Source organism: Chroicocephalus ridibundus, chromosome 5 (assembly GCF_963924245.1).
Source record: "Chroicocephalus ridibundus chromosome 5, bChrRid1.1, whole genome shotgun sequence".
Taxonomy (NCBI): Eukaryota; Metazoa; Chordata; class Aves; order Charadriiformes; family Laridae; genus Chroicocephalus; species Chroicocephalus ridibundus.
The window spans coordinates 10,712,861-10,739,801 of record NC_086288.1 but is presented as its reverse complement, the minus strand read 5'-3'; the positions used below and the strand labels follow the sequence as shown (position 1 = coordinate 10,739,801).

The 26,941-nt window shown below is 46.4% G+C and overlaps 2 protein-coding genes across 3 annotated transcripts; both read left to right on the top strand.

Moving 5' to 3' along the window:
- The first annotated feature begins 586 nt into the window (after positions 1 to 586).
- On the top strand, positions 587 to 6,987 carry LSM6 (LSM6 homolog, U6 small nuclear RNA and mRNA degradation associated). Of its 2 annotated transcripts, none has more exons than XM_063336988.1 (4): positions 587 to 670; positions 1,595 to 1,707; positions 5,161 to 5,274; positions 6,736 to 6,987. In XM_063336988.1, exons 2-4 carry the CDS (start codon positions 1,614 to 1,616, stop codon positions 6,768 to 6,770), a joined length of 243 nt encoding a protein of 80 aa, XP_063193058.1. In that variant the 5' UTR covers positions 587 to 670; positions 1,595 to 1,613; the 3' UTR covers positions 6,771 to 6,987. The 2 variants fall into 2 exon arrangements, with proteins under 2 accessions (XP_063193058.1, XP_063193059.1); XM_063336989.1 differs by lacking the exon at positions 587 to 670 and adding an exon at positions 694 to 1,236.
- A 9,888-nt stretch (positions 6,988 to 16,875) lies between these two features.
- Positions 16,876 to 25,314, top strand: REELD1 (reeler domain containing 1). Its single transcript, XM_063336188.1, has 6 exons — positions 16,876 to 17,071; positions 17,926 to 18,148; positions 19,769 to 19,941; positions 20,630 to 20,930; positions 21,589 to 21,652; positions 24,228 to 25,314. Exons 1-6 carry the CDS (start codon positions 16,876 to 16,878, stop codon positions 24,819 to 24,821), a joined length of 1,551 nt encoding a protein of 516 aa, XP_063192258.1. The 3' UTR covers positions 24,822 to 25,314.
- Positions 25,315 to 26,941: the final 1,627 nt, after the last annotated feature.

The following is a 26,941-nucleotide window of genomic DNA, read 5'->3' as shown; positions in this document are numbered from 1 at the left end:
GCGAGACACTCACTTATTTCTCTGATAAGGCCCATGTAAGACAAGATCATTTTGAAATTAATAGGATCTTGTTATAGTAGAATATAATTATAGAGAATTGTACAATCACCTGGATTGGAAGTGACCTTTACGATCATCGAGTCCAACCATTGACCTAACACCAAAACCACCACTAAACCGTGTCCCTAATACTGGATCGTATAATTTTTCCACAAGAAATCGATGGGATTTTGGGGTGCAAGTGTAAGAAAGCCATAAAAAACGCGTCTCTGTGAGGAAATCGGGGTTTAGCCAATGAAAGGTCCTAGGGGTGAAGCCCTGCCAGCACACCCTGATGGCGTTTTGGGGGAGATATATGAAAAATCCATAGCTTTCAGGCCGCTGCAGTGGGAAGCCAGCCGGGGCCCGCGGCCTCTCATGGCCCAAGCGCCCAACGCCGGGGAGGAACCCCCTCGAAACCACGGACTCGAGCGGGGAAACCCTCACCCTCGGGGACCGGCAATCGCTACCTCACCTTGCGGGCCGGCACTGAGGAAGGCGGGCAGCGGCCGCCCCTTCCCGCCCACAGGCTCCTCCTCGCGCCTTCTCGACACCGGCGAGGTTTGTCCCCGCCGAGGCGCCGTAGCGGGGCGGTGCTGACTGGGCCGGCGGGAAGGGGCGCAGGCGGCGGGTGAGTACGGGCCGGGGGCCCCTTCACGGGCCTCCGGCGAGGGAAGGTGTGGGGGAGGCCCCTGAGGGGTGTGTGTACCCCCCGCCGCCGCGTGCGTGGCCGTTACTGGTGGCCACTGCAGCCGTTGGTTCTGCCGTTTTAATCTTCGTGAGGGCGGGCGAGCTGCCCGGCGGTTCAAAACGCCGTTGTTTTTCCAGGAAAGGTTGGGATATATAAAGCGGCGACGGCAGCCGCGGGGCTGTGAGGTGTGTGTGGAATCATGGAATGGTTCGGGTTGGAAGGGATCTTAAAGATCATCTGGTTCCAACCCCCCTGCCCTGCGCAGGGACACCTCCCACTAGACCAGGCTGCTCAAAGCCCCATCCAGCCTGGCCTTGAACACCTCCAGGGATGGGGCATCCACAGCTTCTCTGGGCAACCTGTGCCAGTGTCTCACCACCCTCACAGTAAATAATTTTTTCCTCATAAATTTGTGAGCTGAGATCAAAAATCCTTCTCTTGCTGCTCCTGCAGCACAGGCTCCTGTGTACAGAGCGTGCATTGGCTTCTCCCTCCATCCCCTAAAGGTATGAACCACTTATTGTGGCTTAGCTCTCTAGTTTTAGTAAAACCATTTTAGCAAAAGGTGTTACAGAGGTGATGAGGCCTTTGGCTCTGTTGGAAGTTTACAAAATGCGCAGCGTGGCAAACAAGGATTCTTATTAATAATTTCAGAGGTTATAAAATGCCAAAGGGAAAGCTTAATACTATGTCTCTAGGAGCTCTGTCTCTCCACTTCCACCCTTAAGGCTTTGCTTTTATCTCCAGTATTTTCTCCTACTGAAAGTATTAAGAGTCAGGGGAGTGCCTGTCTGTACTAGACGTTTAAAGACCATATGTAAGCTTGTTGCTTATCCAGATGTTTTCTCTCACTTCTCTTCCCAGCTTACCGGAGAAGATCAAGATGAGTCTACGGAAGCAAACCCCTAGTGACTTCCTAAAGCAAATCATTGGAAGGCCAGTTGTTGTAAAATTAAATTCTGGAGTAGATTATCGAGGTAGGTTCTCCATCTGTCTTTCAAGCTGAGTAAAGTAATTGTTTGGGGAGGCTAGGACAGATGCATTGCTTTTGGAAAGCAAAACAGCATGATCCAGAATCTTGGAGTATGTGAATATAAATCTCAGAATGGTGACGTTAAAAATAGGAAATCAACTCTGGAGAAACTGATAAAAAGGAGGTTAGCAGTGGGTTTAGAGATTAAAACTACTTATCTAAATAATTAGTGTCCTTAGTCACAGATGGCTAGACTGGAGTTTCAGGATGATTCTGGGTTTCTAAACTGATACTTGTAAAGACTGGCTGTAATTACAATTCCTGGAATGGTCAGGCAGTCCCTGTTTCAGTGCTGCGATAGCAACTGTTGTTGGAACTACCCTTCTCTTCACCTTCCTGTTCTCCAGTTCCTAGTATAGACCTTGGTACAGAAAAGCTTCAAACAGTAAATTGTGCTATCAGTACTAAGCCTACTATCCCACAAGGGATGAAAGAGTTATTTACATTCTTGGTTGAACAACTACCTAGACACATCTTGGGTCAATACTCATGGAGATACAGTAGAAAGCTTAGCGTGGCTTTTGCTGCTATATGCCCAGTTCCTTTTAACACAGTCCAGCAGTTTTATCCCAGAACTCTTCAGCCTATCTGTATACCTTCCTGCACTGTATGTAGGATCATAGGGGTTTCTAACCAGTAAATTAAACTTCTCTGTTCAGTGAAATGTCCTGGTGCTACTCCCATTAGGATAAGACTATTGGCCTGTCTAATTTTTTTTAGTAGTATCCAAACTTAAAACTATCATGTATCTCCTATTGTGCACAATTTAGACATTTTATTCTGGAATTACCTAAACGTTATGGTCCTGCTACAGATCACTGCTTCAGCTAGGTTTAATTCAATTGGCGCAGTTTAGCACTCGTGAGAGGAGACTTGTTTGTGCTGTGACAAGGAATCTTTGTATTATGACAGATTTAAATTGTTATTGTTCACTGACAGAGCAAGCAGTGCCTTCTTTTCCCTTCCCGTTCCTCTTTAGTGTCTCTCAGCTGAGAAAATTTGCAATGTGTCATTTCTTTGAGAACCACATTATCTGAGCACTTCAGGTGGGGTTGGTGGCTTAAAATCTTCACTGCTTCTCATCAGTCTTTGGTCTCTGTTAATTCTTTCTTGCAGGAGAATGTAGTGACACCTCATTAAAGTCAATTAAAGTCATCATTTACCTAAAGGTATACACAAGGCAGGGCCAAACCAGATTTAGTTTTTAGATGCACTTTTTTTTTTTTTGAGAACATCGGTACTTTCTGCTCAGTAAGATCCATTTGTAACTGCTGCAAATAATCTACTTCACCTTCCTGTCAAAGCTAGCTTAACATGCCTACCAGGAATTGAACCGTAGTTCCTTTGAACACCCTTATTTGTTACTGGAATTTTTTCCCCTCCCTTCCTTACTTCCCTCTGCTCTCCTTCCTTCCCACTTGATGTGATCCTGTGGTTAAAAACATGTATACTGTTCTCATTTGAAAACAGTGCACTCAGTTTGTTTTCTGCAGAAATTTGACCAATATTAAAAAAAATAAATTAAAAAAAGCCAGCATCTCAGCCTTTTGCTGCAGATCGGTCTAGATTTTCTCTCTAGACCACGTTGCTAATTTTGTGTCTGTACCTCCACCCTCCGAGCCACCACACACACAAACACAGCCTAATACAAGTGTTGACGTGTAACTGTAAAATGTCCTGATTTGCTGCCAAGCGCTGCGCATGTCTAAGGGAAGAAGCCCTGGGAAAGTAATCAGTGATAAATTAATATGTATGATTTCTGTGTGTAAAGATGGATATGTACATTAAAACATCTCTACATATAGATAAAACACTAGCCAGGATTTAATGCTATTAGTGGCCTGAGAGTAAATACAAAGAAAAGGAGGAAGAGAATGAGACAGCCGTGAATGCACTCTAGGAACAAGAGTTTGAAAATACTGTATTTATGGCCTACTGAGTAGTAGCTTAAGAAAATCCACACAGTCCAATTTTAATTTTGGACAAACATTTTTTTGTTTTCTGTTGTTACATAGAGCACTCAGGATTACTGGAGTGAAAGAGTTCTGACTTCTGTTTAGTTTGGGGTGCATTTAGTAACACTTTGCGAGCAGTCAGTTTTTCCTCTGTGTGTGGAAACAGAGGAAAGAAAAACATAAAGGAAAATAATCCTCGAACTGTTACAGGTTGGCAGGAGAACTTGAATTCCTAATTACTTAATGGAAGATACTGCAGTAGCACTTCTGAAAACTGAGAGTATGTCCTCAAGGAGGATTCCAAGAGTGGAGTTTCTCCCCCTCCCCAAGTACAGCCAATATGCTATATTTTGAGTTTTAATGCCAGGTAAATAAATTAGGAGTTTTTCAAACAGATGAAAAAATTATTTTAGTAGTATTATCTTTGTATATAAGCATGAAGTCAGGAAAACACATGTACAAGATGTACAAGATTAATACAGCTTTTTACAAGTTGTTTTGTGCATGATTAACAAATCAGATTCTTTACATTCAGTTCCTTACATGAATAATTTGTTTGTTGATCAGGTGAGTTAAATTTGTAGACGGCCATGGTTCTGATCTCAGGGGTGGGTGTAGACACCAAGGAGTGATTTTTGAATTAAAAAATGCCATCATGCTGCCAGCACGTAGGAAGTACTGTGTGAACAAGGTACAGCCTTCAACAGGGGCTGTGAGAAGTGAGAACATAAATACTTGTCTAAAAATCAGTGCTACTCAAATGCATATTTGCCTGATCAAAAGGATATCTAATATTACAAGTGGCAGGGATTTTTTTTTCTTGAGTTGAATTAATTAAACAGTGTAATTTTTTTTTTTGTAGGAAGATTTCAACGTCATTTGAAAACCCTTTGCCTGTTGAAAGTTATGTAGAATTTTGTTTAGAGCAATACGGAGACTTGCAGTCAGTGTTCTTCTAGAGCTGTATTCATGAAGATAAATAGAAAAAAGTGTGTACGGTGTCCTGCATTAAAAGGGTTGTTTTTCTGCTATATCCTTCACAAGTTTTGATGAAAACTCAATTTACATAACCTTGTCCTTCGGTTATCCAGTTACACTTAATGTCACAGGTTCTTTTCAGGTGTGCAGCTTAAAACACAAGTGAGAAGGGACAACTTAAGCTTTCAAAGTGGAAATTGCCAGTCATGCCTTACTGACTTCTTCCACACAGCCCCCACCCCACCCCGCCTTACATCAGCTGATAAAGTTGCTACTGGAGTGCCTGGAGTTCCTCACTCCCGGTTTAATTCTTTGAAGAATACTCTCATCTACTGACTCATCTGGACAAGCTTGGGCTTTTCGTTTGTTATGAAGATACAGGTTTTTTCCGTGCTATTCAAACACAATGCATTTTTGTTTATTTTAAAATAAGTTTAAGCTTTTAAACTGTCACTTGTCTTCAGGTGTCCTGGCTTGCCTGGATGGGTACATGAATATAGCTCTGGAACAGACTGAAGAATACGTAAATGGACAATTAAAGAACAAGTACGGGGACGCATTTATCCGAGGAAATAATGGTAACTCCTCCTCCTTATGTTATTGCTTAGAATATTAGTTTTAGGCTTTCTTGGAAACCTTAACATCTTTACTTTTTACAGTTTCACTTTTCAGTGTCTGTGCTTTTCTGCACTCCTCTGGCCCTTTTTGCCTCTGAACTTGAAGTTCATTTAGAGAAGCATGCTCTTTTCTAGCCTTCCTTAGAGCTTATTTACTGTCACTTGACAGGTTTACTCTTTTGCACTTGCTGCCTGCTTAGATGGCCTCTGTTCCGTAGAAGTTTCTGTGGTTTGCCAGGCAAGCTACTGTGTAAATTTATGATACAGTATAGATATTGATGACACTGTAATATTTTCTTGCGATACAGTTGTCCAGACCTGAATGAATGCTGTTCATTAGTATGGAAGCTATTTTCATCTTCATGGGTAAAGATTTTACCACCAGTCAAGAAAAAAAAAAAAAAGAAAAACCACAAAAAAAACCCCAACTTGTACTTTACTATTGAGCCTTTGAATATCCCAGTGCAGTAGGTGAATTTCAGTGCATTTCAAGGACAATCCCAGGCTCCTGAAATGTCTCTGGTATCAGTTAGGCTGTAATAGCAGGACATGCCAGGGAGATGAATATCTAAAAATAGAAAGGGTTCACAAGTGAGATGTGAAGAGGCTTGTAGAGAAGGTAAATGAAGCAGAGTTTGACCAAGTTACTTGAGAAGAAAACAGAGGACAGGAAGGAGGGAGGGAATAAACAGAAAGAAGAACCAAATCCCATGTTACAAAAAGAGTCAAAGAGAATGCAGCAGCAGTGTGCAAGAGTGTTTTGGGAGGAGAAATAATCCTTGAATGAGGCCAAATGCTTTTTGCAAGGAATTTGGATTATTATGCCAAGGAGTGCAGTGACATTGCAGCTGGAGAATCAATTATGGAAATAAGAATCTTTTGTAAAAGTTAAAACAAATGAATAAGAGAAAGGCAGGAGGCTGAAGAAAAGGCTGAGCGGAGAACTTAAGACATCGCGGGTTTAGGGGCATGATGGAGTTTCATGTTGTGAATGGATCCGCTCTGGGTATGTCACCAGCCAAGCGGAGAGAAGATATCTGCTACTTCATAGGTAAGCGCTAGCTTTGCCTTAAGTGCTTGGGATTTCCAGCTTTTGTTTAAAGCTCATAGCATTTGTGTCTGACACCTGTAATTCTGCTGCTTAGAAACTCTCTCAGGCTTCAGTAATGCTACAGGGTAGCTGGCTTTATTCTGCCTGCATCTGCTGGCGTGTAATTTGGCTATGAGTATAATAAATACTGAACTAAAGTGATAGCATTTCTTGAAACCTGGACTTAAAAGTTTCCTGGCTTTGTTCATGCTGAATGGGATTCATTACACTATTGTTGTAAAAGCCATGGAAATAAGATGTTTTAAATAAACAGGTTTCTGCACGTTATTTACCAGGGCCCTCTTATGTGTGCCGCTTTCTCCTTTTCACAGTGTTGTACATAAGCACCCAGAAGAGGAGGATGTGAAGATGCCAGAAGGACGCTGTTTTGTATTTGTGAAGCTCTTCAAAGTGATGAGCCCTATTTGATTTGTAGTTGTTAATCCACAGGTGAAATACACAAGTGTTTAAATATTTTTTTTAAATAAATGTAAATTAGTGTAAACTTGCTGAATGTTTTTGTTTCAAAGCATTGCTTTGTTCCACTGTACAGAAAAAAAATAAAAGAGAAGCATGTAACAGTGCCGCAAGCCTAATTCAAAGCAACAGCTCGTTTAATTATGCTAACAGTTACAGAAATACTGATTGGAAGGTAAGCAGGCGTGGAGTAATTGCAAATCACAGCCTTGTATTGATGGCAAAACAATAGTTTTACTGATGTTGGGAAGGGAAATGCTAATGTTTTGGTTACAATGACCTGTCCCTTTTGGAAAACACAAGGTCAGCTTTAAATGCCAGTCTAGTAAGAGTCATCGGGTAAAAAGTTCAGCTGTCTAAAAAATCTTGAATTGTGGATTGAATCAAGGGATGTAACAGTGACACTTCAACAGTTAGGGGTGGGGACAGAATTGAATCAAATGGAATAAAGCCCTAAGGGTGCAAGGAAAGCTCTGTGCCAGCTGAGGAAGCCAGTCACAGGTGAAAGGCTCTCAGCTGGCATGGCAACACAGCTAGTAGCTGCTTCACCTTCTGCTTCTGTGCCCCCCACCCTACCTCACCTTGCAGTTACCTTTTTTTCCGCCCCACACCTCTACCAATAACTATAGACTTGGACAATAAAAAGCAATTTTAACTAATATCTAAAGCTACTCCTGAAAACAGACTAGGAATCTGAAAGCTTTTGTAAACATGCCACGTGTATCCTCTTCAGACAGTTCACTCTCTTCCATCCACTTCCCCCCCTGCAACCTAGTACCACCTATACATTCTCTCTCTTTATGTGCTAGCCAAAATAGAACAAACACATGAAGCTTATAGTATGGGATATGCATTAGGGAGGAGGATCCTCTGTGCAGGCAACAGAGTCAGAACTTGTTTGTTTATATTTTGCAGCAGTGCTCCCAGATAATCAAAACCCGTGAGTAAGTCCAGCACAGTTTTACATGGATACTTACACCAATCTATAAAATATCTTTTCTCCTTTTACATGCAGTCAGACAAGGAAAAAAACCCTGAACATTCAGATATTTCTTAGTCTGAGTGTTACTGCACTTATCCAGATACTCAGAATGTTTTCTTGTTCCTCCAAACAAAGCTCTAAGTTAGGGTAATGTACCTCATGGTGAGGTTATTTAGCCAGTTTTCTTAAATGAGTTTTCTGAAGCCCTGCTTTATTCTTTGGGCAGTTTATACTGCCTCCAGGAACAAAAATACTTCTAGTTGTGGATGGATGAACACAAGACAATTGTGTGAATGTAACATTGGCCCCATTCTTTTCAAGTACCAGTAGCTCTAATGCAAGCAGGGAATTGTAACATTTCAATTATCCAAGGCAGAGAATGCGAGTTGCAGATTTTTGAAGTTTTTTTGGTTTTTTTTTGTTTTTAAGATCAAGGAGTAGTTCTAAATTATTTTGCAATCAGTAACTAACCTTTCCACATTCAACATTTCAGAAGCCACTACAGAACATACAAATAGAGATGCTACTTTTATAATATGCTTCAATAACCTACCATTTATCTGACAAGGGTTGAAAAGGGTCCAGGATGTAAGTACAAATCATCAACAGTTGTGATCTGCTACTTCAGATGATCTAAGCGCATATTAAACTCTGAACTTAAAAAATATTATGTAGTTTATATGCTGAGGGTTTTTTTTAATGTATTCTAGATCACGAAGACACTAATTTATTATGTGAGGTATATAGGAAAAATTAACTGCATTAAACATGAGCTGTTGTAATTCATATTCAAATTTCAAAAGTAGCTAAAGAAATTAAACGTTTAATTCCCACAATCACTGACCTTTACATTTTACGAGATTTTTTCCTCCTTAATTCAGTTTTCAGCCCCTATATTTAAATAAAGTGAACATTAAAGCTCAACTTCAATGAGGCAGTCCAATATTTGGATGTAGTCTGTTTTGATTTGGATAAAGCATTCATCTTGGATTTATTTTACTTATTTTTTAGATTTTGTTTTGACTTACTGTATTCTGTAGGACAGCATACCAGCTGCAAGTAAATCAGACACTGGCCGGACAGCTTGCAGAACAGCATATGGAGCAGTATCCAAAGTTTAAGTTTTAAAGTGAGCCATCCCATTATACGTGTATGTAAACATCAAAGTTTGTGTATTTCACAAACTTTTGATGCTTAAAAATGACTCAGCCTAATTTATGAGATCTTTATCCCATTTGGAGATACAAATACACTCTTAGAAACACAAGGTATCTTCACACACAAAAGGCGATATTAGATACTAATGCTCATGCTCTTCATGTTACCTTACTTACCATAGCCTAATGCTCTTGCCCCAGTACCTGCGTAGAAGACAGTTTTACCTGCGGATCATCTAGATCAGGACTGACAAAGAATCACAGAATGCCAAACATGCCTTGTGCGACTTGAAAGTGCTTGTTCATCACTTGTCTCAGAGGAACACACACAAAATTAATCCAAAACTAACAGACAAAAATTAATTGAAAATCAGAGACTAAAGCTGCATTCATATACACAGTTAGTACTTTTATGCAATGATACCACTTCATGAAACCAAGGCCATTCAACCACTACTCCACACCTACCCCCTTCCAAGGGTTCAGTTCACAGACAGACTCAGGGAAGAGCACTAATCCTAGATTTGCCACATCCAATGTGCATTTCTTGTACTCAAAAAGCCAAACAAAGCCACATCTGCCTAAACAAAAGCCTGCCTGGGAGCAGCAGTGCAGCATACCCTGGGGCAACTAGAGAAAGCAAGTCTGGAAGAAGGAGGTAAGTACTCACTGTGTGATGGAGCAGCCAGAAGCCAGGTTGCTACTGAAGCCTGCAGTGCCCTGGGGTGCCCCTATATAAAGGGAGCAGAGCATGCTAGGAAAGCTTTTCTTTAAAGGTATACACCGGTGACAGCTCAGTTTTAGAATTTGTTGCCACCTGGTTCCTAGTTCACAGGGAATCTGAGGCAAACCATTCTGAACGTTATTTGAGTTCTAACTACCCTTTTCACGATGTTACAATGACAAAACAGCTACTCAGAGCCCTGCTGGGCATGACTTGCCCCTTAAGTTCTAAGGCTCTTACCCAGCTCAAAACCAGCTGTGTCCCACAGCTGCAGGTTGTTCACGGTAGTCAAGAAAGCAGGAAAGTGTTTGCACAGCGGCGGCCTCTGAATGTTTGACTGATGGTACCAAAGAAATGCCTGATCTTTAATATGCCAACCCATGCCCGCAGCCAGCTCCAGCCCCGTGTCGGTTCTGAAAGCAAACAGACTGTGGAACCAGCAGTTTCAGAGTCTCGGGTTCCTGTGCCAAACTGTTCTCCAAGGCTGAGAAATCAGACGGGAGGAAGCTTTTCCTGAGCTGCTGTATTGATCCTGACTGAGGGACCCTTGAATGTTTAGGAGTCAGTGATCCGCACAGCACCTTTGGGCTGGGCTGCATGCCCAGCGTGGCTTTCAGGTCTCCGTTGGGCTGCACGGACCCCGTGGCCGCAGGACACCTCCACCAGCTCATCGTAATGGAGGAGCCTGCAGGCAGCTCCCACTTGGCTCCATGATTGCCCCACCTGCTTGGCCTTGCCTTTATCTAACAGAGCAGCAACAAGTTCTCATGAGAACAGCCTTTAGAGAGTGTGTTGTTTTCTTGTGAGGCAATTATAAACTAGCTCAAGTGATGAAAAGGGAGAGCTGCTCTCCACGGACAGGGTAGCATCTGCTCTCTTCACTGTGGGAAAATCCATCTGGGCTCTGCCCAATGCCGCATGAGCGTGGGGTGCCCAGCATCTGAAGGGATGTACAATTTGCTGACTGTCTGTGTTCCTCATCTTATTCTGACTTATTAAAGCAGTCATTAAGCTATTTGTTGCTGGGCCTTTCTCTTTCTTATTGAGATCCAGAAAGAGCCCTGCACCATCCCTCTCTCTCTCCTCAACCCCCTCTTCTAGCGCAGAACAGCTGCCCAGTTTGCAGTAGTTACCAAATAAAATAAAGGGTTGTTTGGAGGTTTTTTTAGGCTGAATTTGTAAGGGAAGGAGGCTCACGTTATATGTTCCATGCATGTGTATGCGTCACTTCATTCCCAGCAGGAACATCTGAATTCACTGATACACTTCAGTAAGCATGATAGAGGAACAGCAAGAATAGTCAACTGGATAGAAATGGAAGGACCTGCCAGTACTTCTGCCACCTTTCCGCCTAACCAGATGTCAGAGAAACGTCCTCTCTTCCCTGGTCTCCTCAAACAGAGAGCCACAGACATGCACAGGTCAACCCTGAGATGCCAGTTTGTAGGCACTGTTCTCCATTCTCCCTGTGGGACTTACCGCTCTCCTACTGTGGGTTTTTAACCATTCTTCTCGCAATTGGCCACCGCTCTTTGTTTTAAAGATGACTTAAGTAAGAATGATGCTGCCAGCTTTGTTGGTTTAATGAACAGTTCCTTGTGATCTGGACTCAACTAACTGTTGCCACCGTCAAGCTCTCTACTTGATCAACCTGCCCACTCTTCTCTAACCCCCACAAACTTTGTTCACAGGACTCAGGTGGCCGCTAACTGACCAGGAAGGACTCCTTAGTCATTATAGCCCTGATTATCTTGCAGCAGCAAAGCAATTCTCAACCTGTCAATGAAACAACCAGCTTGCTCTGGAGTGTCAGCTCTGGGTTGCTTCCATCCACCCATGTATTACATACTGATTTCCACTGCACCTGCTCCACGTCTGCTGTCCCTGTCGTGCCCCGATGGTGTGGAGAGGTAGAAGCAATCTGCAAGAAGGAGAAAGTTTTGGCATCAAAGAGCCTGGGATGTTACTGGGTTTATAATCTTTCTGTGCACTTCTTTGATGAATTTTCAAGTTATATGGTTTACAGTCCATTTTAATTATCAAGCTATTACAGAGCATGCACGCTTTTCCCTAGTGCTATTTTAAAATCCCAACTGTGTTTTTTCTTTCTTCTAGAAATCCACTACACAAATGCTGCTGAGAAAACAATAAGCAGGGCGTGTAAGTCATCTTATGTCCCCTTCTCCTTGCCAGCTTCCTACTAACAAAGAAATTTATGACAGGAACAAGGCAAACCTCTCGCTAGTGACAGCAGTGCCACGTGGTCTTCTTGTGTCTGTCTCTGCCCCATCGTCAGAGGGATGCGCAGAGCCTGGCGGAGCTCAAGTGACTCCAGCAGGTCAAAGCTCTGGCAGGAGAAGGCTGAGGCAATGCTGTCCTGGTGGTTGATGCAACCAGAGGCTACGGAGAGGGCTGTTTTTCTTATTGGAAACATCTGCCTGTCACGTGGCACTCAAACGTGCGGTTCGAGGCTGCTGGTAGGTGCTTGTCTCATGGTAACGCCTGTAAGAGGCTTTTTCCATCTCTAAGGAGGAGATGGTTGTGACATTTGGTTTGAGTGTGGCTTTGAAGCCACCAGGTTCCTCTGCTTGAGAGCAGGCAGCGAGGATGAACTCTGCATAAGGCTGTATTTCAGACCAGCCCAGCAATTAATACGGCGTCCAGGCAGAACCTTGGAGTCTGCTGCATACAGCAACCCCCGGCAGCGCGTGTGCCCTGCCCAGGGCCTGCCGCCAGCTTCGGGAGTGAGCAGAGACAGTTCAGCGCTGCGGTACATCCTGTGCTCTTACCGACGGGTTGGGTCTGGGTCTCATTCGTTTGAAGCCCTTCTCCCTTCTCCCCACAGCTTTGCGCAGAGCTCCAGGGAGCACCGAGCTCCGACACCGCTGCTTCAGGGTCTGCACCCTCCCCCTGCTGCTTTTCCCCCTTTCTCAGATGGAAGCCAGTGGAGAAATGGTCCTCACTGGAACCGGCGTAATGAAAACATGTGCCCAACGCACGGCAGCAGCTGAAGGTGACCATGCAATGCTGTAACACCACGCTGTGATGCAAAGACCTACACTTACCTGGAATACTGTTTTCAGAGCTGGCCACTGTGTGAGGACGTCTGCGACAGGTTCGGCATTTCCCCTGCGGATTGTCAGAGGTCTGGAGCTGCTGCCTTATTACGCTGGAATTGTAAGCAAGGAATAGTTTAGCTCAGGAATAAGTTAGTAAGGAAAAGCCATAAGACATCACTTGGTTTCAGGATCGGATTAGTCATTAATATAGCATAAAGGTACTCTCTTTTGTATATGAAGTATGAGCAACTACAGACTGGAACAGAAGCAATAATGCAAACCCTTCCTCCCTCCCTCTGAGCTACTCTCTGCTTCCACTGACAAAAGGAAAGAAAACTGTTAAGTTTTACAATTTGCATTGTATCTTGAAATTCAGTGACTATAAGGCCTCTTTCAGATGCAGAGGAGAGCTGTCTGCTGAGAGCCCAGTGTCACCAGTTCCCATGCTTTCAAACTGGTTAAACAGATGAGAGCTGGGCTGCCAGTGGCAGTACCTCAGTGCCAGCCCAGCATCTTGTTTCACTTCTGAAGGACAGGAGTAGAGCAGGGCAGGCTGATGGGATCAGCGCTAAGTAGTAGGGGGTTCACAAGCCTGCCTCCAGTTTTCAGGGGTGCCCCAGGCAGAGGTGACCACGGTGCTCACTCCGGACAGAATCCCACACTGGTCAGACCCTAAGCAAGATCAGATGTAGGCACCGCTGGAGCTGCAGAACCAAAATGCAGTGGTGTCACCTACGTGTTGGTGTATCTCCTTTAGTCATGGGACAGGACAGAGCTTTGTGGTGTCCTGAAGGGAGAGTGGCCCCACCACCAGCACAAACTCATTCAGCCGTCAGACACACATTTAGTTGAGAGGGAGGAGGACTAAAGGGCACCAAAGGCTCTTTTACCCTTCCATCTTTAATAGCTTTCCTGCACCACAGGTCCAGCTCCGGTCCTGGTGACACTGGGACATCTGAAGCTGCCTCTTAGTGGTCTGCTGGCTGAAGAAAAGCCGGCCAGCCGATGGGGTTGTTACACTGCTCTTCTAGCCCTACTCGGGGCCGCAAGCTGCCAGCAGCGTGTTCAGCATCTCCTGGAGGTGGCTCTAATGGTGATGAGAAATTGGACCCTAATTTCTGTCTGTTGCGAGCAAGGAGCTGCTGGCAGGGAGCAGGGTGAGCCCAGTGGTGGTGGCCAGGTTCGGCCGAGAGTCCCAATCACCAGAGCAGTCTGCAGTGATGAGGCAGATCCAAGGAGGAGCTGGGAAGCTCCTCAGGATCAGCTCTGTGGCCAAGCACCGGCCTGGCTGCAGCGTAGGCTGGGCAAGGAGCAGGGGTTACAGCCTGGACTGAAACGCAGCTCCTGTGCCAGGGGACAGTCACAGGGATCAGACGCTTACTCCCGTGTGCCAGCTCTGGTGGGTTTGTTGCATGCCGATGGCTCCTCCTGGCATGGCATGGGATGCACCTTCCCAGCCTTTCTACCAAAATTCTGCTTTTACTGCCAAAATAACTCCCATGTAAGCGTGAGAGACAAGGGCACACTGCTGGAGGGGGGGTCACGGACTAGAGGGAGCTGACGTGGCTCTGCTTTGCAAAGTCTCAGCATGGAAGAGGGGGGAGTGTGGGGAGGGTAACAGAGCAAGCAAGAGTCTGATCCTCCTGAATCTCTGCCCCAGGCTTTCCCACACAAACCCCATGGCTTGCTGCTGCCCCCCCACCCCCAGCTAGTTGCCTTTGTTTTCATTGCAGAGACTTGGAGATTTAAAAAAAAAAAAAAAAAAAAAAAAAAAAGTGGGTGGGATGTGTAGAGGAAAACTAATATGATTAAGGCAGGATTTGGGCACTGGCGGAGAGCTGCCGTAGGTGGTGGGTATTAGCAGTAACAGCTGCTGCGCTTCCCATTAGAGGAGAAAGGGAAGAAGGTCCCTGAAAGGATGGGTCTCCGGCAGGCCGGGAGGGCAGCGGCGGCAGTGAGCCCGGTGGCGTACGTGTCCCGAGGTAAGTGACGGTGGCACCGGCAGCCCCAGCCTGGGCAGCTCTGGGGGGCACGGCCCTGCTCCCCACAGCTGGGCAGTGAGGGGCACAGCGGCCGGGGAGGGATGGGAAACGGGGAGCATCCGAGGAAATGCCCGAGGGAAAGAGCTGCCGCTCAGGGAAGTTTCTGCTTCATGAGCTCCTGCGAGAAATCATATCCAGTGAGGGAGGTTTAGGTGTGCCCAGAGGGGAGGCTGGCTCCAGGAGGAGGAGGCATCCCGCTGCTGCTCCTGCAGGGGCTGGGATATTTAGGAAAAGCTCCTGTGACTCCCACACGCATCTTCTGGCACATAACTGGTTGGAATGGCACGATGCTTGGCTGTGGAAGGTTTAACTGCATCCAACTGCTCCCTGCTTCAGGCTGGGCACGAGCGGTTTCATGTGCTGTGGTGGTTTGTTGAGTCAGCTGGCAAGTTTGAGAAGTGCTGGAGATGGAGGTGTAAGCCAGACCTCCTCAGCCCCTGGTTTCCTCTGATTTATTTACATCCACTTATCGACTAACCGTAAGGAAACCTAAGCCAGGAGAAGCTGCATGTCGAAAAGAAGGCGTTAGAAAGTGCTACACTAAAAGCAGGATTACCTGCCTTACGCTGTCCATTACTATAAATACTGCACGTTTGTCCTTCAGCTTCACTTTCAAAAGTGCATTCTGAAAAATCAGAACAACACAATACTCCAGCTAATCTGGAAACATGTTTTGTGCCAGCCACCAAAGCCGAGAGGTACTAAAGACATGGCATACCAAATATTAATCTTTGACCGTGCCAAGAAAAAAAATCCTTGCTTGGATTAAAAATTGGAGAATAAGGAGACATCCTGGCATTAGCCAAAATGGCTGCCCATTTATCTCAGGCTTCTCACGCTGACTTCAAAGACAGCATCGCTGCCGTCTCGTCAGCAACAGCAAGCCTTGACCAAGAAGGACAAGCTGAAGTGCTGCTGGGTGGCCAGGGATGAGGCCGATGGTCACAAGCAGCCCAGCGCCTCCGAGCTACCATGCGTGGGCTGCTAAAAGGTGCCTCGTGCTGCCGCAGGCCGGAGCGAGGGGTAGCCACGTGCTGTCCCTGCGGGGACACGGCTCTGTGCCGGCAGGCAGGGAGAGGCTCTGTGCTGGGCTCCAGCCCCGCAAGACATGGGTTCTGCAGGTCGAGGTGTAGTTGTTTCCCCCATTGATCAGGTTGTACGTTTGGGCTGGGAACGGTGGAGGGTGCTGAGTGCAGTCATGCAGAGTCTTCTCCTCCTAAATGCAACACGACTTTTTAGAGCAAATCTTCCCCAAGCGCTCCCTCCGTGGGTGACTTAGCAAGAAATGCATCCTCTTGTGGAGCCTCTCCCCTCCCAGCCTCAACAATTTACTTCAAATTGTGAACTTCTGTGGATTACCGCGCGCCGCAGAGATCATTTATTCTCCTTCATTTAAAGGCTGTGGGAAGGGCAGCTCTGGAGCTCAGCTAATTCAAAGGAGCTGGGCGCACTCACAGGCTGCTAAAGCTGCTGCTTTGAATCACAGAATGGTAGGGGTTGGAAGGGACCTCTGGAGATCACCTAGTCCAACCCCCCTGCCAGAGCAGGGTCACCCAGAGCAGGTTGCACAGGAACGTGTCCAGGCGGGTTTTGAATGTCTCCAGAGAAGGAGACTCCACCACCTCTCCGGGCAGCCTGTGCCAGGGCTCTGCCACCCTCAAAGTAAAGAAGTTCCTCCTCATGTTTAGGTGGAACTTCCTACGCTCAAGTTTGTGCCTGTTACCTCTCGCCCTGTCACTGGGCACCACTGAAAAGAGCCTGGCCCCGTCCTGCTGACACCCACCCTTTAAGTATTTATAAGTATTAATAAGATGCCCCCTGAGTCATCTTTTTTCCAGACTGAAGAGACCCAAATCCCTCAGCCTTTCTTCATAAGAGAGGTGTTCCAGTCCCCTAATCATCTTGGTAGCCCTTTGCTGTACCCTCTCCAGCAGTTCCCTGTCCTTCTTGAACTGGGGAGCCCAGAACTGGACACAGTGAACCTGCCTGTTGTTTTATGGCTGTAGGATGGAGGACAGCAGGAGAGCCCCCATGGCCGTCATCGTCTGGGCATGCACAACCCTGTGCTTGGTCTCCTACGCAGCCGCCTTCTCACATGGCGCCAGCCTTTCTGCCTGTGCTGACATGATGCCCAAGCACCTGAGAGCGCAGCTGCACAGCCCCAACAACAACTACGTTACTGTCCACACCAACATGTCCTTCTACTTCCCAGGGGACAAGGTTCCAGGTAAGGAACAGCTTCTCATTCCTGCATCTGGAAAATACATGATAACTGATCTCAAGTGTCGGCACTAATCTTTCTGAGGGCTGGGAAGAGGAATAACTGCTCCAAGAGAGCTACGCCACCTCTCTCATCATGAGGAAACTCATGTATTTACGGAGGGATTCTGTTTGCAGCACTTTCCTGATGTTTCTCAAGTGATGGCTGACTCCAGATTTTCACCAGAGGCAGCCAGTAGGTTGGGATGCTTTTGGTGGGATTCATTTATCTCAACTGCGTTGCAACCATACAAGACCTCATCACATGCAACGGCACATGTGAGGCACCTCCAGAGGGTAAAGTCGCCTTCCCGCCTCCTCTGCACCGCACCAAGGGGTCTGGGTATGGTTGGGCAGCGTGCTCCGTCTCCAGCATCACCACTCCCAAAGCAGATGCAGACAGAGCCGAGGGGCACCACTCCCCAGCCTGGCCGCTTGCCTGCTCATCCCCGTGCAAAATAAAACCCTTGTGAGGGCATCACACAACCTTTTGCACCTGTACAGGGTGGTACCCAAACCTCCTTCCTTAAAAATGGCTGCATGCTGGCTAAAGTGATGTGATTAGCAGCTTATAATCAAGGCGGGGAAAAGACTCGAGCAAATGTTGCGTGCAATTACGTACTACAAAGTTAGGGAAAGCCTGGCCTCCTGCATCCAGCATGTCCCAGACAGACCGTGAGGACAGAGAGTAAGATTGTGGTGGTGGTGGTGCTGCAGGGGGTTTTCTTCTGGTTTCAGTGCTAGCCTTGGAAACTCCATTGCAAACAATTCACCCCATAACTACGAGACAAATCCCTTCGTGTCCCGCGTTTTGTCTTGCAGTGACAGTGAGGAGCACCCGGGATTTTATGGGCTTTTTGCTTCAAGCTCGCAAAGTGTCTAATGATGAAATTGCTGGCACATTCGTCTTCATTCCTCCTGGTTCCAAGCTGCTGACTTGTTTTGAAGATGGTGACACCGTCACCCACTCAGACAAGTCACTGAAGAGAAACCTGTCCTTCGTGTGGAAAGCACCAGACCAACCCATCGGAGACATCAAGTTTTTGTAAGAACATGCTGGTTCCTAACCAGAATTTGTGTCTTCTCAGTTAAAGGCTTGGCTTTATTTTTCCATCGTATTTGTCCAGCACAGTGGTTTACGTATCTTGAGCCCCCATGTAGCTAAATACTTATCAAATGCTGCAATAGGATCCCAGCTGGTACATAAATCACCATTTATATTTGCTGGGTAGCACTCCTTTTTGTTTACATGGTCACTATTTTCTCAGAATAAATACGCTGGGAGATGACAGCCTAAGCACTTAGGAAATACAAATATTAAGACATAAAGAGAGAATTGCGATCACATTGTCTGTCTTTCTAAATAACACAGCCCATAGGACCTCCCTGCCTAAAGGATAACTTTGTATATCACTTCTTTTAAAAAAAAAAAAAAATTAAAAATGAGTGGTTTTAAAAAAGGTTAAGGAAGTTAGAAAAAGAGAGTGAGCGCTGGGACAAAACTTGACATCTCTGTTCTGCACCAAAGTCCAAGTATTTTGGTTCTGATTTGGAATGAAATTAAACATTTTCTAGCTGGCTGCCTCAGAGGAAACACAGTGACTTTTTATTTTGGAAGAGATTAAATTGTTATGGTTTGATTTTACAAAACTGCTTAGAAGCTGCTTGGCCAGATCCTTGGCTGCTCCCCAAAACATCAGCATCCTGGTGAGCACCGGGGCTTGTGCATCTCATGGTGATTAAACACAAGTTCATTGAAACAAAAATATTGCTGCTTAGCATTTCCAATTTTGCCCGTTGTTTTAGATTGGGAAATACTATTAAAACCACATAAAACTCAAGCAACCGAATAAACCCAACCCAAACCCAAGGACACCTATTCCTAGCCACCCGCTCTGATGCTTCCTTCACCCTCTGGCTTTTCACCCTCCAAGCTGGTTTCTGATAGCCTGTCCCTTTTCTCCCTACCACAGCATCTGGAAAAACTGCTTGTTAGGCTTAAAAATGCCTCAACGGGCACAGGAAAACCCGAGCCAGTTTCCCCTTAACTAATTCTCAGAAGCAGCTGAACAATCTGAGCTGAAATTCTCCCCAAATCGCCAGCTTAACTCAGGCTCTCCGGGTGAATGCTGGAAGGTTGGCCAATGCAGTTTTGGCACCTGACAAAAAGCAGAGGGTTATGCGGGCTCAAATATCAGAGGGCTGAGAAGAGAGACTGATTTTTATTTTTTTTTTCCTACCTATTCTGCTGTTTGTACAAGTTACATTGACTTGTTTTAATTAGTAAATACCACTGTTGTTTCCCTGCCTACGGAAGATTATAAGCAGACCTAGTCCAAGTTTTCCAAATGTACTTCTATCAACACAACGAATGTAATAGCCTTTTTTTCTTTTTTCCTTTTTTTTTTTTTTTTAATTTAAGTTCCCACACTTTTTTTTTTTTGCCTGATCTTAATTATGAGCGGTGATTCTTCACCCAGCCTCTTTCTTACGGGACCTGGTATCTTTTATTTGTAATATAAACCGTGTGACAGGCTAATCCTTTGAAATACTTTTGTGCTGCTTCTGCCTTCGGGTTAAAGCAGTCCTTGTGATTAGCTAAACAGCGAGATGTTTTATTAACACTATAGAGCCAGTAAATTCTTCCCTAATTACATTTTAACAGCATCTCCGTAGTCCAGTCATACTTCGTTTACTGGGCAAAGATCGAATCTGCTATCGTGGCTCAGCGAGGGCAATACAAAACGCTTGCTGGAAGTGGCAAGAAGCCCGACGCCGTGAGCCCCGAGCCCCGGCAAGGACCGGCCGACCCACACCCCACCTGGATGGCGAGCAAAGGTATGGGTTCCTTACCCACCACTTCCCCCGGGGTAGTTTTACAGCTTATTCCAGGTGAGCGTTGAACACAAGTGACCCAAACGAGCTGGAGGGACCCGTTTGACTCCTGTGGCCGTAGGGGAGACCAGCGATCGCGTGGTGAATGCCTCGAGGTGAGGGGATGGGTCAGCATTCGAGGTGATGGAGACAGTTCCCAGGCGGGTACCTGAAAGATAAACAGCGTTGCCAGATCTTAAAATTTCAATGCAAGCCCTAAAATACAACACACTTTAAGTACCTAAAAATCTCCTGAAGACAAACAATTAGCAATGCTGTCTAAATAAAGGAATACATTTGTCTCTAAATGTAACTATTGCCCTTCAGGTATGTATTTAGTTGTATTTATGCGGCCTTTGGTCAGTAAAATGCTCCAAGAATTTACCTACACCCAAATCAGATGTGTTTGTCAGCATTTTGGGCATGGCAGCAAGACTGAGTTTCAATTATTTTACTTGACTGTAATTTAGGCAGTGGGCTTTGCTGCTTTACTTTCCATTTGGGTTCCCACTTAAAATTAAGTGACAAGTCACTATTATGATCCTTCCTGGCAAACATCAGCACTGAAGGGGGATTTGAAATAAACGGACTGAGGACAATACACTTCTGCTCCTCTCTCCCTGCTTCTTGTTTTGTCTCCATGGTGGATAAGGTCTCACCTCTCCCGTGGCTGCCACTGGCTCCCCACAACGCACACCCACGCCTCCTGCCAGCCCCACTGCCATCGCGGAAACGCCGGCACCGGAGCCAGGTTTTGGTATGGGGTCAGATGCTCGTCCCGATGCTGAGCCAAAGGAGCTGGCCCGGCCTTCACGGGCTGTGTCCAGTGGGAGCGGTGAGTCCAGCATTCAGGGGCTGGAGCCGTCTCTCCCCACCCGAGACCCTGGCACGGCGGATGCCTTGCGAGGTTTCATCTCCCAGGACAATGCCTCCAGCTACAGCACCTCCGACAGGTAAACTAGGTGGTGGGAAGAGCTATTTCTCCAGCCCTTCTGGGGAAGAAAAATAGTACTCATTTCCCTGCGAATGAGCGAGGGTCCATGTAGGAAGGTGAGAGGTTGTTTGCTTGCCGAAATGTTGATAAATAATCCTTTGGAGATGGCATGTGACAGACAGTGACAGGGAGAAAATCCAAAACTCTTAAAAACTTGACATCGCGCTGCTCAGCCCAGTGGAGGATTGCCCAGGTGGCTGAAAAACGTGATAAAAACTATTGACTGCTACAATATTTTTCTAAAAGCACATGCAAATATTCAAACAAACAGTGAACTCAGCAGAGCTATTTCTCCATCCGCAGGGAAAAGGAAGAAAGGATTTAAAGCAATAAACAAATTTGGGCTTGTGGATGTCTGCTCAGAAGTCTTAGAGGGTTTGGGCCGCATGGGCTTTCATGCAAGGTTTTGTGTTGTGGATGAAAACGATGGGGAGATGAATAAATGACCCGGTGTTATTAAAATGCAGCCCTCTATGGTCTGCGTTGACTGCCTGAGACCCGAGGCTGCTCTAGGGAGCGACACGCTTCTCTGGTGGTGCAGAGCCCAGGGATTTCCATGTGAGCAGCCGCAATAGGTCTCACTTACTAACCCTGCCTTTCCTCTGTCCGTATCTTAGAGCAGGACGCGTTGCCAGCGCTGCCACCCCACGCTTGTGCCTGATGTGTAAAGACAAGGGGCAGGTAAGCGGCAGGGATGGGGAGGATGTCTTCTCCAAAGGCAGAAAGAGAAGAGGAGGATAAAACTTCTCTGCTGCATCACTGCACCAAGCAGCCTGCGTAGGTCTCATAAGTGACTAAAACTACATTGAGACTGTTATGAGTTTTAATTTTTTTTTATTTTAACTGGGAATTGGTTTTTATATTTCTTTTTTGTTTTCCTTTTGAGCCTGCTGCTTGGGTTTTTAAGAGTCCTGCTGTAAAAACAATCTAAAATAACTTTTCCTTCCTTATGTGGATATGACAAGAGGGCTTGTTATGGGGCTGGAAAGGTGTGTTTTATTCCCATGGAAGGCTGAGGTGTTCCTTTCCAGAGGTGCTGGATAGGTACCATCCGTAACATTCCCCAGAGGCTGAAGACTTCATCTTCCCTGGGGACAGCCAAGGAAGCTGGGTGCTTTCTGAGGGCAGGGTCACCCCAGGAGGCTGAATGGACCAGCAAGGCAGAGGTGGTGGCGGCCGTGGTGGTGTTAGCCACAGGCACAGGGTGCACTCACCAGAGAAAGCTGGAAGAGCGAGAGCTGGCAGACAGGACAAGCGGGCGGGAGCATCTTTCGGGAGAGGAAGCCCAGAAACGTGGGAAAGGACTGCAGCCCTGTGGAAGCAGGGTGGCTGTACATATGGAAGCAGATGTGGGAGCTGGAAAGGGCATGCGGGGAATTAGGTAGAGAAAGAAAAGGAGAGCAAGAGGAGGGACAGAAACTGGAGAATACCAGAGCTGTGGAGCCGAGAGGAGGACGCTCAAATGGGAACTAGCCGAGAAGCTGGAAAGCAGGGGCAGCTTAGAGACACAGGGTACAGATTTAGCAGGAGAAGTCCAATACACAGCAGATGGAGGGGAGAAAAATACAAGGAAAATAAAGATCTAGATCTGGGTTGCAGGATGCCACAGAAGGAAGAGAAGTAATCTCACGGAAAAGAAAAGAGGAAGGGGCTGTACAGAAATACTTAGGAAGGAGCGAAGGACAGAGAACAAGTAAAGGAGAGACGTGTAACATGAGCATCAGGTGTAGCCATGGAGAGAAGTGGAGAAATGCCAGAAGATGCACAAGGCAAGACCTGAAGACCGTAACGAAATAAAATATTGAGAAATTAGGCAAGAAGAGAGAGAAGTACAAAAAGAAAGGAGAAATAATGTGAAATAGGGCAAGGACTTATGAAGCAATTCCATTTTCTATCCCAAAGTCGCAACTCCCTCAGTATATCCCTAAAGTACAGCGTTTGCATTTTGAGGGCAAGTGATCCATACAAATGCAATCCTAACTTAGCCAGCCAGCTACTTTACAGTTTGCAGTTCAGCCACTCAAAGTCTTTTATTTACTACTGTATTTTACTAGCATCTTCAGAAACGGCCTCTTCCACAAAGGATGCTCTGACCCTCCCCTACTTCGGTTCACAGCTGGCCAGGGCTCCTACCTCAGCTTTGTGCTCCTGTCACACTGTCTTTCCAGCAAGCTTTAGAAATTGCTAATGACGGTAGAGGGTGAGAGTTTCTCTGGTGTAATTAATGGATGTGTGAAAAAGCCTGCTGGGCTGGACAGGCTGGAGAGGCGCCAGCCACTGAGGGCCAGATCCAAATCTCAGTGGAGCCAAAGAAAAGACTCCAACACATTTTGCATGTTTTGGCTGGGGGCTCAGGTGCACAGTGGGAATGGAAAAATTCAGTGGGGGCCTCCTAAATTGTACGATTGTTTCACAGTTAGTCTTGGATGATATCTGCAGCAAACCCTGGGCTGCAGCACTGGCATGGAGCAGCTGTCATTTTGTGACGGATAAAATAAGGTGCGTGGCAGCAGGCAGAGCCCCTAGGAACAGGAGCACGCAGGAACAGCCATTCCCACTAAAATGGGTGGTTAAGCACCACTGAGAGGCAGCAGGTTTTAAACTGTCTGTGTAGACTGAGAAAGCAAGATGGGCTCTGGGGAGAGTTCACAGGTTGTATGTGACAGCCCCAAAAACCACTGAGGTCCAAGGCCATTCCAAGTCTCCTGGATCCCTCTGTTCCACGGTTCGATCCACAGCCTCAGAAGGGTGATAAAGGATCCCAGTGGGATCCCTGGTGTCACCCTAAACAGGAAGCTTGGCCAGGAACAACATGCCTGTCCTTTCAGCATGACCCTAGCATCACTCAAGACGGGGATTGTTTACTGAGTGATATTTTTTGATAATGATGCCTGTGAAAAATGCCACCAACGCTACCAAAACGGTAGCTGCAGACCTTTACTTGGGCAAAGCAGGGACATTCCTCTCCCTCTGTGCCCTTCAACCTGCTCTGCCTTGCTCCCCTGGGACCAGCTCCCAGTGCCTTCTCCCTCCCATGGCAGTTCCGATATGGACAGAACAAGGTTCAATCTGCCTCATTTTCTAAAACCTACTGAGTAACCAGGGGATGGAGCAGAGTTATTCCAAGTCCAGGGGGACACCTGGGTATGAGAAATACAGAGCTGAACTGTACCGTGATGTCGGTAGTGGACGAGAACCTAATCAGCCCTTTTTCTCTTCCCTCAACGCACATCTCATTGTGTTTCGGCTTTCAAAGGCCAGTACCGAGAGCAGGACCATCTTGAAAGTCTCCCCACCTGCGACAGTTTCTCCTTCTGCCCCGCACGTACACACTCACCGGGGTGACGCCGCTGTGACAACGGCCTGGTTTGGCGATGCTGACGCTGCTGGCAATTTGTCATCGGCTTCAAGGCAAATGGCAGAAAGAAAGCTGGCACCGCAGCCAGAGGTGGCAAACGCCAGGGACGAGGAGGAGAAGGAGGAGGAGGCGGCGGCGGGTGGGAATACCCTGCCATGGGTGACCAGACCAGCTCCCAAATCTGCTGTTCCTGGGAAGGGGGAAGACCCCGGCAGAGGGACCCGACTCCTAGCAGCCCAACTCGGCATCCTCCTGGTCTGCACGGCCGCCCTGGGCCTGGCGTTGGCAGCTGCCGTGCGCTGTGTCTGTGCCCAGCATTGCCACAAGCGGACAGAGGTCTCCTTCAGCGAGCCGGACCCCGACGTCATCGCCATCCAAGAAAACGGGGAGGTGATGCACTTCCGAAAGATCCGGGAGAACAGCTTCGTGCTGGTGCAAGCCGAGTACAACTGGGTCAGCCCCTCAAGCAGCGGGAAGAAGACAATCATCTGAACCTCTGCGACGCCGAAAGCAGGGCTATGCCGGCCGGTGGAGGTGGAAACAGCCCGGACTGCAGAGCACAGGGTGTAGGAAGTGGTGGGGTAGTTCCTCTATGTGCCACCACATAGGTAAATGAACTCGAAGCAGCCAGTTCAGACAGAGGTGTTAGGCAAAAGTATCTAAGCTCCAGCTGCTAAGAAAATAGAAGTTGATAGATTGTTTGGTATGTTACGCTTACCGCAATTAATATTGTATATCTACTCATTAGCTGTCACTGCAGCCATGACATATGCTTCCTCTATTGCCTTAAGGGTATAGCCAAAAATAGAAATTCTTCCTCGGCACTGTAGTATCCTCTCCTGTTTAATCTCAACAAAAGTTTCTAGGGTTATATTTCTTTCTAGGAACTAGAAACCCCTGATATAAACCCAACCATTCCCATTTAGGAGCTTACAGGTTTGATTCTGTGCACTTGGTATCTCTCAGATGACAAAATACTTGCCGGTAGACTTTAAGTTTCAATTTGAAAATAAAAAGCAATAACTCATTAGTGGAGAACATTGATCCAAAGAACGCTGAATTGATCTACGGGAATGAAACACAGGGTGGCGGACACCAGCTTTTGGGGGAGAAACATGCCTCCTCATCAGGTGCAAATGGAAGAAAACCTTTCCTGTCCATTTGCACCTGATGAGGGAGCTTGTTGAAGCCTGACAGCCAGCATTTACTGGGTCTTTTACTTCGAGTCAGCTCAGTAACACTCTGTGCAGAAACACGCACTGAGAAGTACCCTTCCCAGGTCACTTTGGAGATCCCCAGCAAAGGCTGCGTGGAAAGTTAACAGCATCCTCGTACTCTGAGTTTGTGCAAACTTCTCTCCGAACGTGTGGTTTGCTGCAGGAGGCCTCTAAAACAGCCCTCGGAAAACATGATGATCCTTGACACCTTCTAAGAAGGAGAGGTGATGACAGCAAGGGTAAAGGTTTGTTTTACTGCAGCTTTGAAAGAGACAGAAATAGTCCTGATATCGATCCTCTTGAGATGTACATTTTAGAGCCTTTCAGAGAGCAGGAATCCCCCCTTCTGGTGTCCTTTTCTAGGGTGGAGGGACTCAGATGGTCCCCAAGCTGTGTTACGGGGGACAGACCTAAACTTTGGTGCTGCAGCTTATTTCGCAGCCTACAGCAATTTCCCCCCGAGCTAAGCAGATAATGACGGGACCCTGATGGCTCACACATCCTTCCTGGTGACAACTTCCCCCCTTTGTCAGGAGGGCCCTGTGACCATCTCCAACTAGCTGGCCATCTTCATGCTTGATAGTCAGTCAACAGTTCTGTTCTCAGGTCCTCCCTTACCTTGCCATTGTCTTCAGAGGAGACAGGTAGGACATAGACGAGTTCTCCTGTTCAAACCCCTACAGCGTGATGAACGTGGTGCAGCTTTTGCTAATAGCACCTTCTATTAGCGCTCAGAAAGAGCTGGTTTCCAACCACGCCACTGTACAGCGATCAGTGACGTGATGCTTTGCACTACACATGTGGCCAAATTTCTATCGAGTTAACTTCTAGGCCTAGAGAGCCTTGAGCAAAAAGAAATGAGTGAGAAAAGAAGTGTACTCACAAGCGCAGCTTGCAGAGATGAGCTTCATGGTCTTACCCATGGCAGTTTGAAAAGAGGGGTGGCCACATCATGGCGCTTCCACTGCAGAGTAAGCAAGGGTGGTGCTGGAATTGAAAAGACATTTGTTTCAGGACTCAAAGGGATGCTAGGTGAATGGGTTTATGTTCAATAAGTCGAGCTTGAGCACTACCTACTAGGAAGTCTACAGGTTTTTAAGTGCAAGTCTAGACACAATGGCATTCCTCTCCTATGTCATGTGCTTTAGAAAGAAATCACGTTTCTGTAACCCAGTGTAGCTGAGCTGTGTAGCGACTAAAGCAGGCTGCATTCAAGCCCGTGTTAATGCAGCCAAAAAAAATAAATCCAATAATTAACTGAGAAAATAGGTCAACAAACTCTTAAATATTTAAAGAACTATCACATATTATTTTAAAAAGTTTCTTACGACAGCATAGCTGTTTATGAATAAATTACAAATACCTATGGCCTCTTCCGCTATCTCTCTAGGTTTA

What these genes read in the sequence shown, in the direction of transcription:
- LSM6 (XM_063336988.1), top strand. Translation starts at nt 1,614, where the DNA reads ATGAGTCTACGGAAGCAAACCCCTAGTGACTTCCTAAAGCAAATCATT. An exon ending in TTCTGGAGTAGATTATCGAG is followed by an intron (nt 1,708 to 5,160) that starts GTAGGTTCTCCA and finishes ACTTGTCTTCAG; the next exon opens with GTGTCCTGGCTTGCCTGGAT. An exon ending in ATTTATCCGAGGAAATAATG is followed by an intron (nt 5,275 to 6,735) that starts GTAACTCCTCCT and finishes TCCTTTTCACAG; the next exon opens with TGTTGTACATAAGCACCCAG.
- REELD1 (XM_063336188.1), top strand. Translation starts at nt 16,876, where the DNA reads ATGGCCGTCATCGTCTGGGCATGCACAACCCTGTGCTTGGTCTCCTAC. An exon ending in CCCAGGGGACAAGGTTCCAG is followed by an intron (nt 17,072 to 17,925) that starts GTAAGGAACAGC and finishes TTTGTCTTGCAG; the next exon opens with TGACAGTGAGGAGCACCCGG. An exon ending in ATCGGAGACATCAAGTTTTT is followed by an intron (nt 18,149 to 19,768) that starts GTAAGAACATGC and finishes ACATTTTAACAG; the next exon opens with CATCTCCGTAGTCCAGTCAT.